This window comes from Chiloscyllium punctatum, chromosome 8 (genome assembly GCF_047496795.1).
Source record: "Chiloscyllium punctatum isolate Juve2018m chromosome 8, sChiPun1.3, whole genome shotgun sequence".
Classification (NCBI taxonomy): domain Eukaryota; kingdom Metazoa; phylum Chordata; class Chondrichthyes; order Orectolobiformes; family Hemiscylliidae; genus Chiloscyllium; species Chiloscyllium punctatum.
The window spans coordinates 132,103,816-132,118,564 of NC_092746.1; the positions used below are offsets into that span (position 1 = coordinate 132,103,816).

A 14,749-nucleotide genomic window follows, 5' to 3' on the forward strand; every position below is an offset into this window, starting at 1 on the left:
CCCCCCCCCCACAACCCCCCCCCCCCCACACCCCCCCCCCCCCCCCAACCCCCCCCCCCCCCCCCCAACACCCCCCCCCCCCCCCAACCCCCCCCCCCCCCACAACCCCCCCCCCCCCCCCCAACCCCACCCCCCCCCCCCACAACCCCCCCCCCCCAACCCCCCCCCCCACAACCACCCCCCCCCCCCCCCCACCCCACCCCCCCCCCCAACCCCCCCCCCCACCCCCCCCAACCCCCCCCCCCCCCCACCACCCCCCCCCCCCCCAACACCCCCCCCCCCACACCCACAACCCCCCCCCCCCCCCCAACACCCCCCCCCCCCCACACCCCCCCCCCACCCCCACACACCCACCCCCCCCCCCACACCACCCCCCCACCCCCCCCACACACACCACCCCCCCCCCCACCACCCCACCACCCCCCCCACACCCCCCCCCCCACACCCCCCCCCCCCCCACCACCCCCCCCCCCCAACACACCCCCCCCCCACCCCCCAACACCCCCCCCCCCCCCCACACCCCCCCCCCCCACCCACACCCCCACCCCCCCCCCCCCCAACACCACCCCCCCCCACACACACCACCCCCCCCCCACACACACCACTCCCCCCCCCACACACACACACCTCCCCCCCACACCACACACACCCCCCCCCCACCACACACTCCCCCCCCCACCCACACACCACCCCCCCCCACCACACACACCCCCCCCCACACACCACACCACCCCCCACACCACACACCCCCCCACCACACACCACCCCACCCACCCCCCACACACACTCCTCCCCCCCCACACACACACACTCCCCCCCCACCACACACCCTCCCCCCACCACACACATCCCCCCCCCACACACACATCCACCCCCCCCCACACACACACTCCCCCCCCCACACACACATCTCCTCCCCCCCCACACACACATCTCCTCCCCCCCACACACACATCTCCTCCCCCCCCACGCACACACATCCCCCCCCCACCACACACACTCCCCCCCCACACACATCCTCCCCCCCCTCCACACACACATCTCTCCCCCCCACACACACATCTCTCCCCCCACACACATCTCTCCCCACCCACACACACATTTCCCCCCCCACACACACACATCTCCCCCTCCCACACACACATCTCCTCCCCCCCCCACACACACACATTCTCCCCCTCCCACACACACATTCTCTCCCCACCCACACACACATTCTCCTCCCCCTCCCACACACACATTCTCCCCCTCCCACACACACATTCTCTCCCCCCCCCACACACACATCTCTCCTCCCCCCCCCCCACACACACATCTCTCCTCCCCCCCCACACAAACATCTCTCCTCCCCCCCCACACACACACACATTCTCCCCCTCCCACACACACATTCTCCCCCTCCCACACACACATTCTCCCCCTCCCACACACACATTCTCCCCCTCCCACACACACATTCTCCCCCTCCCACACACACATCCTCCCCCCCCACACACACTTCCCACCCACACGCGCACACATTTCCCCCCCCACACACGTTCACCCCCACACACACACGCATTCCCCCCCCCCCACTCACACATCTCCTCCCCCCCCCACTCACACATCTCCTCCTCCCCCCCCACACACATCTCCCCCCCCCACACACATCTCCCCCCCCCCCCCCACACACATCCCCCCCCCACACACATCTCCCCCCCCCCCCACACACACATCTCCCCCCCCCCCCCACACACACATCTCCCCCCCCACACACATCTCCCCCCCCCCCCCCCACACACACATCTCCCCCCCGCCACACACACATCTCCCCCCCCACACACACACATTCTCCCCCCACACACACACACATTCCCCCCCCACACACACACATTCTCCCCCCCCACACACACATTCTCCCCCCCGCACACACACATTCTCCCCCCCCGCACACACACATTCTCTCCCCCCACACACACATTCTCCCCCCCCCCCCACACACACACAAACACATTCCCCCCCCCACACACATTCCCCGCCCACACACACACACATCTCCCCCCCACACACACATTCTCCCCCCCCCCCACACACACACAATTCCCCCCACACACACACACACACCTCCCCCCCCCACACACACATTCTCCCCCCCCACACACACACACAATCCCCCCCCCCCCCCCCCCACACACACACACACACACACACACACACACACACACACACACACACACACACACACACACACACACACACACACACACACACAGATCCCTACCCCCTCACACACAACCACCCCCCCCCACCTGTACAAGCCCATCCCCCCCCAACCTACAACACACACACACACACACCCTCGCCCCCAGGCCCGTGGCTCCCCCTGCTGGCTGGGACAGTCCTTGACCATCCTACCTTTGTCATCTGTCCTCTTTGCCCTCCACATGAGTAAGGCTGGTGACTGTCTGTCAGTGTGGCTGATATCCTCACTGTTCCCATTGTCTCCTTACACTTTGATGTTTTACTTCAGGGGAGTCGCTGCTTTGACAAGCTGTGGATTTGGGGTAGGGTAGTCCTTGTGTGTGCACAGAGCCTGTGTTGGGATTGGAATGGGGTCATGACCCATGTGCACTTTGACCTGGATATAATGTCTTCAGCATGTGCTCACTTCTGCATGTCACCGGGTCCCTTCCCTCTGGGACACCCTAGTCCATTTCTCAATGGCCATGGCACCTTCCCATGTAACTGCAGAAGGTGCAACGCCTGTCCCTTCCCTTCCCCTCCTCCCTGCTCACCATCCAACGGCTAAAACTGCCTTTCCAGATGAAGCAGCATTTCCCCTGGGCCACCTCCAGTCTTGTGGATTGTACTCACTATCGTCAATGTGGCTGACTCGACATCAGAGAAACCAAATGCAGACTGGTGACCGCTTTACAGAGCCCCTCCGATCTGTGCACCTTCCCTTAGCTGGTTACTTTAACATCGAGGGCCAAAGGGCCTGTGCTGTTCTATGTTCTAATGTTGAGTTCAGAATGTGAACTCACTCCCGTTCCTTCCCTTTTTAGCTTCACTTGTTACATTCTCTGTCACCATGTTTTCTCTCCCTGTCTGGCAGTTAGGCACATCATTGTTCTACCATCCTCACATTCCGATCACCTAGTCTGAACTATCCTCCTCCTCCTCCTCCTCCCCACCCAGCCCCAGTGCCCCTTCCATCACTGGAACATAAATGCTGTCCCCCCCACACTTCACATCCTCCCTAATGGAGTGTCACGTAGACGTGAAACGTTAGCTTGCTCTCTCTCCATGGATGCTGTGATCTCCAGCATTTTCTGTCTTCACATGAGTGAAGGGGTTGGCAGTGTCCGTGTTGGTACAGAAGGTGACCTACAATAACTGCCAGTTCTGTTTTCAGTCCTCATCGAAGAACAAATTTTACATCCGAGATCAGCGTGATCCTGCCTGCATGTCCTTGGTTCATAGTTTAGAGACCCAAAGTCTAACTATCATCACCTTTGTTTGAGTTTCAATTATCTCCCAAATTTCAGCCATTTTTTGAAGGAGAGCTTTCCTTCCCTGTTGTGTGAAGATGAGTGCTCCCCCCCCCCCAAAAATCATCCTGGAATTCTGATTTCTGTTCACAAATGCTGCCAGATCTGCTGAGCTTTTCCAGCACCTTCTGTTTTGTTTCAGATTTCAATGTCCCCTTGTGGGCGGCGCGGTGGCACAGTGGTTAGCACTGCTGCCTCACAGCACCAGAGACCCGGGTTCAATTCCCACCTCAGGCGACTGACTGTGTGGAGTTTGCACGTTCTCCCCGTGTCTGCATGGGTTTCCTCCGGGTGCTCCAGTTTCCTCCCACAATCCAAAGATGTGCAGGTCAGGTGAATGGGCCATGCTAAATTGCCCATAGTGTTAGGTAAGGGGTAGATGTAGGGGTATGGGTGGGTTGCGCTTCGGCGGGGCGGTGTGGACTTGTTGGGCCAATGGGCCTGTTTCCACGCTGTAAGTAATCTAATCTAATCTAATTTACCCCAAATAGAGAACAATCATTTATTATTGCTGAAAAAACCCCACTTTCTGGAAGCATTTAGTCTTGCACTCAGCAGGGCAGTTTGCAGGTAATACAAACACAAGGGAAGACAGTATTTATACTGAATGAGAGAAGTGTACTGATTGGCCGGCAAACAGGGAGGAAGCACCTGTCGGTTAACAGTGGCTGTAGTCAGGGCATTGCCCTGAGTAATGAATTGCTGGATAGCAGCAAGTCTGTTACCGAGAATTCACAACCAGCCCAGCAGACAATTGGAAATCTGATCTCCACACACTGAGGAGTTTCTGAGCAATGTTGTCGAGTTGCAAAATGGGGTTGTGTTTTGGCTTTGCGGGCTGGACAATTGGGAATGGTCAATAACTTATTCCAAACAGACAAACAGGACAGCCTGATATGATTGGCCAGTCTTGGGCCTATAAACCCTGGCATCACACTGACACTGAAATTTATATACCCCATTACGCCTCTTGTGTTAATGGGCAGAATATTTTTTAGATCCCGTTAGTGGCAATCGTCACTCGTGTAGTTCCTGCAAAGCAAGCTATTTTCCAGTTAAGCTGTTCAGACATGTTATCACACAACTGTTCAGAGATCTGTATGTGTTTCAGGAGACACAGAAATCAGGCAGGTACAGCAGGTTCTTAAGGAAGCACATGGAATGTTGGCTTTTACAGCTAAAGGAGTAGAATATAAATGTAAGGAAGGATTGTTGCAACTGTACAAGGCATTGGTGAGACCGCACCTGGAGTATTGTGCACGGTTTTGGTCCCTTATTTGAGGAAAGATGTAGTGGCATTGGAGGCAGTTCAGAGGAGGGTCACTAGGTTGATCCCAGAGGTGGGGGGTTTACCACATGAAGAGAGATTGAACAGTTCAGGCCTATACTCTCTGGAATTTAGAAGAATGAGGATATTCAAGAAGATAAAAGGGGTGGATAAAATAGATGTGGACTAGATGCTTCCTCTAGTGGGGCATTCTGGGACGAGAGGATAAAGGGGAGCAAATTTAACACCGAGTTGAGGAGAAGCAACTTCTCCCAAAGGGTTGTGAATCTGTGGGACTCGCTCCCCCAAAGGGCAGTGGATACTGGGACAGTGAGTACATTTAAGGGGGAGTAAGACAGAATTGGTTACAAGGTTATGGGGAGAAGGCGGGCAAGTGGGGGCGAGGAGTATATCAGCCATGATCGAATGGCAGAGCAGACCTGATGGGCTGAATGGCCTAATTCTGCTCCTATATCATATAAACATATGAACCTCTGTAACAGAAGGGACCTGAACCCAGGCCTCACAGTCCAAATATAGGGACACTGCCACTGCATGAGAAGAGGGGTCCATTCCTGCAAAGCAGCAGCTGACTGAAGCAACTGGCTCCACCTGTTAACCAATCACAGTCAGCCTACCTGGTTTAAAATTTAAACATTGCTTAGCAGTTAACTGTCAGTCGTCAATTACTAATGCAGTCCAAGTGGCAGTACTCCTTCCAAACCAAGTTCACTTGCTAACCAATCAGCAGTCCCCTTACTCATCATCCATCGTGTTTTCCCTTTGGTTTGGTAATGCTTGCACATGGTCCTGGTGAATTCAAGACAAAATGCTTTGATTTTGTTTTAAACAAAATTCAAGTTCTACACTAACCAAATGACAATTTGCAATAATTCCTGTCAACATGAAAAGCTTCTGTCAACGTAATCGTAATTAGTTGGGTGAGATTTAATGTTCTCCACCAGTGGAGATCCTAACCACATCTGTACATCCTATAATTGAACACTACCCCTACAGGTCTCACTCTCTATCAACTCCAATGCCAGTGTGTCCCAGATATGAAGCTAGGCTCCAGAACAGGATAATAGCACCACCTTGCTCACGGTAACAGTTCTTATCCACATGGTGTATCCCCCTACTCAAAACAGTACTCAGAGGTTCCTCAGCCATCTTAGTGTCATGTCCTCACCCATAATGACACCACAATCCCCAGAGAAACATTCCTGTAGGAGCAGTCCGGTCAGTCAGTCTCACACCCGTCTCTGCACACTCCCCGTATGCCTGCAAGTTCATTTCCCTCATATTCTTGTCCAGTTTCCTTCTGAAACCGTTCATCCTCTTGTACTTCCCCTCGTACTTCCATACCAGGAGGACGGTGAGTATCAGATATCACTCACTGCACTTTAAAGAACCCAGCTCCCCATACTGCCCTGTATTTAGAGTCATAGAGATGTACAGCACGGAAACAGACCCTTTAGTCCATGCTAACCAGATATCCCAAACCAATCTAGTCCCACCTGCCAGCGCCTGGCCCATATCCCTCCAAACCCTTCCTATTCATATACCCATCCAAATGCCTCTTAAATGTTGTAATTGTACCAGCCTCCACCACATCCTCTGGCAGCTCATTCCATACACGTACCACCCTCTGAGTGAAAAAGTTGCCCCTTAGGTCCCTTTTATATCTTTCCCCTCTCACCCTAAACCTATGCCCTCTAGTTCTGGACTCCCCGACCCCAGGGAAAAGACCTTGTCTATTTACCCTATCTATACCCCTCATTATTTTATAAACCTCTATAAGGTCACCCCTCAGCCTCTGACGCTCCAGGGAAAACAGCCCCAGCCTGTTCAGCCTCTCCCTCTAGCTCAAATCCTCCAACCCTGGCAACATCCTTGTAAATCTTTTCTAAACCCTTTCAAATTTCACACCATCTTTCCGATATGAAGGAGACCAGAATTGCACGCAATATTCCAACAGTGGCCTAACCAATGTCCTGTACAGCCACAACATGACCTCGCAACTCCTGTACTCAATACTCTGACCAATAAAGGAAAGCATACCAAACGCCACCTTCACTATCCTTCTTATCAAAATCTTTTAATCTCTGTCCCTCAGTCCTTGTACAACAGCATAATTGTCTTTGTCCACCTCTTTGATGCCTGTCATTATTTGTACCTCAATCTAAGCTCCCCTTGCTTGCCCCCTGCTCCGACCGGAATAACCCCAATCTCTCCAACCTGACCCGGGAACTGAAATCTCTCATCCCTGGGACCATTCTGGTCAATCTCTCAGCACCCTCTGAGTCCCTCACATCCTTCCTGAGGGGTGGAGGGGTATGACAGGAACTGGGGCCTAAGCAGGGTCTGATCAAGGTTCACAGTCTCTTCCCTGCTTTCTCTATGTTTGAAGTCCAGATCCCCATGAGCTTTAACCACCATCGAAACTGGGTGTATATGAAAGCCCAGCTCCCTCTGTCCCTGCAAACCCTTCAGAATCGTATCACTTTGTCTATATTCCCCCCTCCCATCCCCTCCCCTCTGGTAGTATACATCCCCTCACTCTCTCTGTATTAAACTCCATCTGCCACTCTCTGGCCCAGCCTGCCCAGGTCCTGTTACTGTCCATTGGTCTCATCCTGTACTGTTCTCTGTTCTCACTGAAGGCACGGCTCTGAGTTGGGTATCATTGACCGTTCTTTAAAGAGAACGTTGTATTCCAACACCCAAACCATTTATATATTGCAAAAGGATCACGAGTCCTGGCGCTGACTGCTGGGTCTCCCATAGTCCATCAGCCTCCAGTCTGAAAGTTAACTTCCAACCACAACTCATTGTGTTCTGTCATTAAATCCGTTTTGTTTTACCCAATTGGTCCCCCACCTTTCTTTTCCACGAAGCTTAGTTTTATTAACCAGCTTTATCTGTGATACCTTGGAGCAAGTGAGGGCTGGAGAGTCAGAGTTGAGAGAGTGTTGCTGGAAAAGCACAGCCGGTCAGGCAGCATCCGAGGAGCAGGAGAGTCACTGATGAGGGAATTATGCCCAAATCGTCAGCTCTCCTGCTTCTTGGATGCTGCCTGATCTGTGCTTTTCCAGCGCCATTTTTCCACTCTTGTACTTGATACCTTGTAAAATATTTTTTTAAATTTTATTGGTCAGGTGTGAGATGTTTTTAACAAAGTGTAATGGCCCTGCTCCATTAACACGAGTTCCCAGTGGGACCTGCGTATTCCCCTTCTCCTGATGCTTCTCTCTGAAATGTTGTCCCAGATTGATCTCACCAGTCTGACTGACTCACTTTGTGGAATCTTGCTGTATGTACATGTTTAACAAAGTATTCACAGAGCCATTTGAGTTGTTTATCTATTTGTGCATTGTTTTTAATAGTGCCTGTGATTTTGAGCCAATAATTTATAAGCATTAACCTCTGAGGGCCCAGGCTTGGTCACTGGAGCCTGGCCTGGCCAGCTCTCCCCTCCTCGTTTCACCCTTCTAATGAGTTTTCTCTTTCTCTCTCTGCTCTCTCTCCCCCTCAGTCACCCGGCCTGGTGAGGACAGTGAGGAGATGGGGGATAACTGCCGGTTACCAGCGCTGACCACACTGGGCAGTGCCACCATGTACAGCCACAAACATTCATTACAGCAAAGTACTGAGAGCACTGTGCCAACGTGAGATCAACCCTGGCAAAAGGACACTTCACCCTCCCAGCACCAAGTGCCCTCGCTCGCACTTCACATCTTACAGACTCTGTGTTCTTTTCTGTTTTTAGGTGAATTGGATTTTAATTTCTGGCAGAGACTAATCCTGTAGGATTTTATACGGTTTTTAATGAGGAGGTGGGGTGGGGGGGGGTAGGGAAGAGATTCGAGGTTCAAGGCCAAAGCCACCTCTTGTAGTTTGATACAGTGCTGCAGATCTCCTCCTGCCTGACAGACACAGTATCGGGGTGTGTGTGGAACTGCAGTTCGATCCTAGCGCTTCATAGTGGTGGCAGCTCGTGTGTCTTGGGGTGTAGTTCATAAACCAGAGTGAGTAAATCATTGCATGGAAAGGGGATAGTGCCTGCTGGCCCCCTCCTGTGGGCTTGGGCAGGGGAGAGGGTGGGAGGGCAGGGCAGGGAGGTTAGCAGATGGGTGGGGGTTCCGGCTGCATGAGCCTTGGTAATGAAGCCACAAAGTCCCCGGGAGAAAGAGAGAGGAGGGTCTTACCAGCCAAGGAGACCGTGGCTGATGGAGCACGCAATCAGAGGTTTGACTCAATCAAGGACATGCCTCTTGCCCCACCCTTTCAGCACGACTGGGGGAAGGAGCAGCGATGGACAGACTCATCATAGCCTGCAGCAGTTGGTGGGTGTGGCTGTTGGCAAGAGATCCCATTTAACACTAAAGCATGTCAGACTCCAGGGAAACTGGGAGATACTACATTCTCACCTGCTTGGTTCTGCTGGAATCAGACAGAGACTGTGTTCAGTAACTAACCAGCCGAGGGCACAGAGTATCGCTGGGGGGGAGACATGATGTTGTAACTTGCTCTAAACCAGTCTGAGAGAATTGGAAGGTTGATCATGCAGAGAGGGGTGGGTGTTGTGGGGTGTTCACAAAGTGGGAGCTGCGATGGGTGATCCAGGATCCTCTGTGTTTCCGTTCCCTCTGTGACCAGGTGTGAGGAAGAGGGGGCTTGCTGAAGCACACTGCATACACGCCCCCCCCCCCCCCCCCCCCCCAACCACCACCACCCCTTTCTCATAGAGAAGTGATGGATAATTGTGTGGCAGTCTGGTTAATACATCTCCCACCTCACCATCAGCTTTCCAGCAATTGGATACAAGTTATAGTTCTGACTGTCCCCAGAACCTTGTCCCAGACCCACACAAGTTTAGAATGTGCTGCTAATGGGGTAGATTTGGTATAAATCATCTTGGGGCTGATGTTCAGCACGTTGTTTTCAGTTGAACTGGATGGGGTTGAGTGATCAGGCCAGCTTGATACAGGTTCTCCACTGGTTTTGCATCGTAATTATGAAACTGGAACGATTTGTGTGTGGGAATCATTGGTGATCCCTGGACACAGCAGAGAGCCACAGTCACTACATGGAACAGGAACAGCTTGCTGCTTCCTCTCGGCTCATCTCAGACTGGAACTAGTGAATTTGTACAACCAAAGACGTATATTTTGTGCTCCAGGGTTCATTAAAGTTTACTTTTCATTTTCGAAATGACCCTGCTGTTTTTCATCGCCTCTCTGGGATATCTGGTGCCTCTCTGTAACAGACTCTAACTTGCTGGACCTTCATACGTGACACACTTCCTTTGAAAGAAAGACTTCATTGATCATCTTTAACAAAAACAGCCAAAGATGAAAGTGCTTCACAGTCAATATCGCACCTTCCCAACTGCTCTTCTATAACGCCAGCCACTTACAAAGTACAGGCACGAACAGCCCAGACTTGGTCCAACAGTCTCTCTCTGTTCACCGTCCAAATCAGCAGTTCCTTCCATTCCTTCATAAGCCATTCAGCCCATCAAGTCTGCTCTGCTATTCAATGAGATTGGAGAATCCTCACCTCCACTTTCCTGCATTTCCTGATCACCCTCGATTCAGCAACTAATTCAAAATCTGTCCATCTTGGCCTTGAATGTACTTCATGACCCAGCCTCAACGGCCTTCAGCGTAAAGAATTCACAGACTCACTCCCTCAGAAGAATTATCCTTCCACATCTCCTCAGGATCTTGTTTGTTGCATAAGGTCACCTGTCCCATTTCTAAACTCCAGTGAGTACAGGCCCAACCTCCTCCGTTTCTCCTCATACCAAGGGCAGGTGATGGCCAAATGGTATTTTTGCTGGCCTGTTAACCCAGAGACCAGTTAATTTTCCAGGGATCCAGGTTCAAATCCCCCACAGCAGATGGGAATGTTTTTCAATTGAAATTGAATTAATAAAAATCTGGAATTAATCTAATGAGGACCATGACCATTGTCAATTATTGGGAAAGGTCTATCTGGATCACTAATATCTTTTAGGGAAGGAATCTGCCATCCTTACCTGGTCTGGCCTATATGTGACTCCAGATCCACAGCAATGTGGGTGACTCTCAACTGCCCTCTGGGTAATTAGGGAGGGGCAATAAATGCTGGCTCAGCCAACAACATCCTCACCCCATGAATGAATAAAGAGAGAAACAGTCCCTCCATAACGGAGATCAGCCAAGTTCACCTTTTCTGGACTGCCTCCAGTATATCTTAAGACCATAAGACAAAGGAGCGGAAGTAAGGCTATTCGGCCCATCGAGTCCACTACGCCATTCAATCATGGCTCCACTTACCCGCATTCTCCCTGTAGCCCTTAATTCCTTGTGATATCAAGAATCTATCAATTTCTGCCTTGAAGACATTTAGCGTCCCGGCCTCCACTGCACTCTGCGGCAATGAATTCCTCAGGCCCACCACACTCTGGCTGAAGAAATGTCTCCGCATTTCTGTTCTGAATTTACCCCCTCTAATTCTAAGGCTGTGTCCATGGGTCCTAGTCTTCTCACCTAACGGAAACAATTTCCTAGCATCCACCCTCTCCAAGCCAAGTATCTTATAAGTTTCTATTAGATCTCCCCTTAATCTGTGTGTTCAAGTGTGTTCACAATATTCCAGCTGTGGTCTGAGCAGATTTTCTAACTAATATCTTAATTCCATCTAACCGTGATTGCAGAATGCAGGAAACTAACTTAATAGTTTTTGTTGGAGAAGGTAAGAGGACGAGGCCATTCAATTCATGTCTGTTTTACTATTAAAACAGATTCTGGCTTAAGGCCCCCAGCTATTACTGCCTAATGAAAACCATGTCAAGTCTGAAAGTTTAATCCTACATCCACAGACCTTTGGGGGATACACCTCCAGATTTTCCGTGTTCCATGACTGAAGTTCAGATTGGAAGTTTGAATTCATCTCTGCATCTTGGGTTTGTCAAGAATGTTGTGTTCCAGCAAAGCAAGTTTTGACTCTCGCCCATCACATCGTCTCTCAGCATCACATAACAATATTGCTTCCAGTTACCAAGGATTTTATTTTTATTTACTTGTGAGAAGTGAGCATTTCTGGCTGGACCCAGTATTTATTGCACAGCCCTAGTTGCCCCTTGAGAAGGTGGGGGTGAGCTGCCAACTTGAACCTTTTGGTCTCTGTTCACCTTCACTGCCATCAGGAAGAAAATGATGGATTCTGACCCGGTGACAGTGAAGGAACAGAGATATATTTCCAAGTCAGCATGGTGCTGTGTGGTGTTCCCATGGATCTGCTGCCCTTTTCCTTCCATATGGAGGTGGTCAGGGATTTGGAAGGTGCTGTCTGAGGATCTTTGAATTTCTTGCAGGGCATCTTATAAATGGTACACACTGCTGCTCCTGAGTGTCACCAGCGGAGGGAGTGAATGTTCAAGCACCCTCCAAACTCTGCCAAGTCCTTCTAGAAGGACAAGGGCAGCAGATACATGGGAATACCACCCCCTGCAAGCTCCCCTCCAAGCCACTCTCCATCCTGACTTGGAAATATATCACCATTCCTTCAGTGTCACTGGGTCAGAATCCTGGAATTCCCTCCCTAAGAGTATTGTAGGTCTACCCACAGCACATGGACTGCAGTAGTTCAAGAAGGCAGCTCACCCCCACCTTCTCAAGGGGCAACAAGAGACAGGTAGTAAATGCTGACTCGGCCAAAATGCCCAAATCACACAAATGAATTTTAGAAATCTAATGGAGGAAGTGCTGGATGTCTTGAAACGGTTAAATGTGGATAAATCCCCAGGACCTGATCAGGTGTACCTGAGAACTCTGTGGGAAGCTAGAGAAGTGATTGCTGGGCCTCTTGCTGAGATATTTGTATCATCGATAGCCACAGGTGAGGTGCTAGAAGACTGAAGGTTGGCAATCGTGGTGCCACTGTTTAAGAAGGGTGGTAAAGACAAGACATGGAACTATAGACCAGTGAGCCTGACCTCGGTGGTGGGCAAGTTGTTGGAGAGAATCCTGAGGGACAGGATGTACATGTATTTGGGAAGGCAAGGACTGACTTGGGATAGTCAACATGGCTTTTGTGCGTGGGAAATCATGACTCACAAAATTGAATGAGTTTTTTGAAGAAGTAACAAAGAGGATTGATGACAGTAGAGCAGTAAATGTGATCCCTATGGACTTCAGTAAGGTGTTCGACAAGGTTCCCCATGGGAGACTGATTAGCAAGGTTAGATCTCATGGAATACAGGGAGAACTAGCCATTTGGAACTGGCTCAAAGGTAGAAGACAGAGAGTGGCGGTGGAGGGTTGTTTTTCAGACTGGAGGCCTGTGACCAGTGGAGTGCCACAAGGATCGGTGCTGGGCCCTCTACTTTTTGTCATTTACATAAATGATTTGGATGTGAGCATAAGAGGTACAGTTAGTAAGTTTGCAGATGACACCAAAATTAGAGGTGTAGTGGACAGTGAAGAGGGTTACCTCAGATTACAACAGGATCTGGACCAGATGGGCCAATGGGCTGAGAAGTGGCAGATGGAGTTTAATTCAGATAAATATGAGGTGCTGCATTTTGGGAAAGCAAATCTTAGCAGGACTTATACACTTAATGGTAAGGTCCTAGGGAGTGTTGCTGAACAAAGAGACCTTGGAGTGCAGGTTCATAGCTCCTTGAAAGTGGAGTCACAGGTAGATAGGATAGTGAAGAAGGCGTTTGGTATGCTTTCCTTTATTGGTCAGAGTATTGAGTACAGGAGTTGCGAGGTCATGTTGTGGCTGTACAGGATATTGGTTAGGACACTGTTGGAATATTGCATGCAATTCTGGTCTCCTTCCTATCGGAAAGATGTTGTGAAACTTGAAAGGGTTCAGAAAAGATTTACAAGGATTTTGCCAGGGTTGGAGGATTTGAGCTACAGGGAGAGGCTGAACAGGCTGGGGCTGTTTTCCCTGGAGCGTCGGAGGCTGAGGGGTGACCTTATAGAGGTTTACAAAATTATGAAGGGCATGGATAGGGTAAATAGGCAAAGTCTTTTCCCTGGGGTCAGGGAGTCCAGAACTAGAGGGCATAGGTTTAGGGTGAGAGGGGAAAGATATAAAAGAGACCTAAGGGGCAACCTTTTCACACAGAGGGTGGTACGTGTATGGAACGAGCTGCCAGAGGATGTGGTGGAGGCTGGTACAATTACAACATTTAAAAGTCCTTTGGATGGGTATATGAATAGGAAGGGTTTGGAGGGATATGGGCCGGGCGCTGGCAGGTGGGACTACATTGGGTTGGGATATCTGGTCGGCATGGACGGGTTGGATCGAAGGGTGTGTTTCAGTGCTGTACATCTCTATGACTATCTATAATGGAAATATACTTGTAAAGAATTTAGTCTGTGCTTGTTTTTTTCTAGCCTATAGTGCTATGGTGAATGGTACCTTCCCCCAGCAGAGTATTGTTCCTTAGATCAGGGCAGCATTGTCTCAGCACTGACACTCCAACAGATCAGCGCTCCCTCACCATTGATCCTCCGACAGTGTGGCACTTCCCCAGTCCTGATCATCTAACAGTGCAGCATCCCCTCAGTGGAACATTGGAGTGTAAGTATGGGTTATGTAGTGAACTCTCTGTGAGTGGGACTCAATGCCACGAGTTTGTGAGATGTGTGTAAGGAGCTTCCATTGAGTCACAACGTTTAGAAACTTCTGCTTTGGCCCTGAGCCAACGGTGAATTGGGAAAGGAGCTGGTGGTTTAACGGTCTTCACTGGGTCACCTCTCAGAGTTGGGTAATGAACAACTGCTGTCCTTTACTCAATCAAAGCCCCAACCATTACACCGAGCTTAATGGAAGGTGGTGTACGATACATTGCAATGGAACCTGCTTCCTAATGAGCAGGAAGATGGTGGAAGCAGCTCTGTCCCACCTGAATTCACCCTGAGGTCCTGGTGTATTGAAAAGCTCA

At 50.8% G+C, this 14,749-nt stretch overlaps 1 protein-coding gene across 11 annotated transcripts in view; it reads left to right on the plus strand.

Annotated features, from left to right (window-relative positions):
* The window catches only part of scrib (scribble planar cell polarity protein), a 226,854-nt gene extending 216,843 nt beyond the window's left edge, over positions 1 to 10,011 (plus strand). For all 11 annotated transcript variants that reach the window (XM_072576533.1, XM_072576538.1, XM_072576540.1 and 8 more), the window contains one exon: positions 8,333 to 10,011. In XM_072576533.1, the coding sequence (XP_072432634.1) occupies positions 8,333 to 8,392 (60 nt within the window). In that variant the 3' untranslated portion in view covers positions 8,393 to 10,011. The remainder of the gene's footprint in view (positions 1 to 8,332) is intronic.
* The last annotated feature ends 4,738 nt before the right edge of the window (positions 10,012 to 14,749 follow it).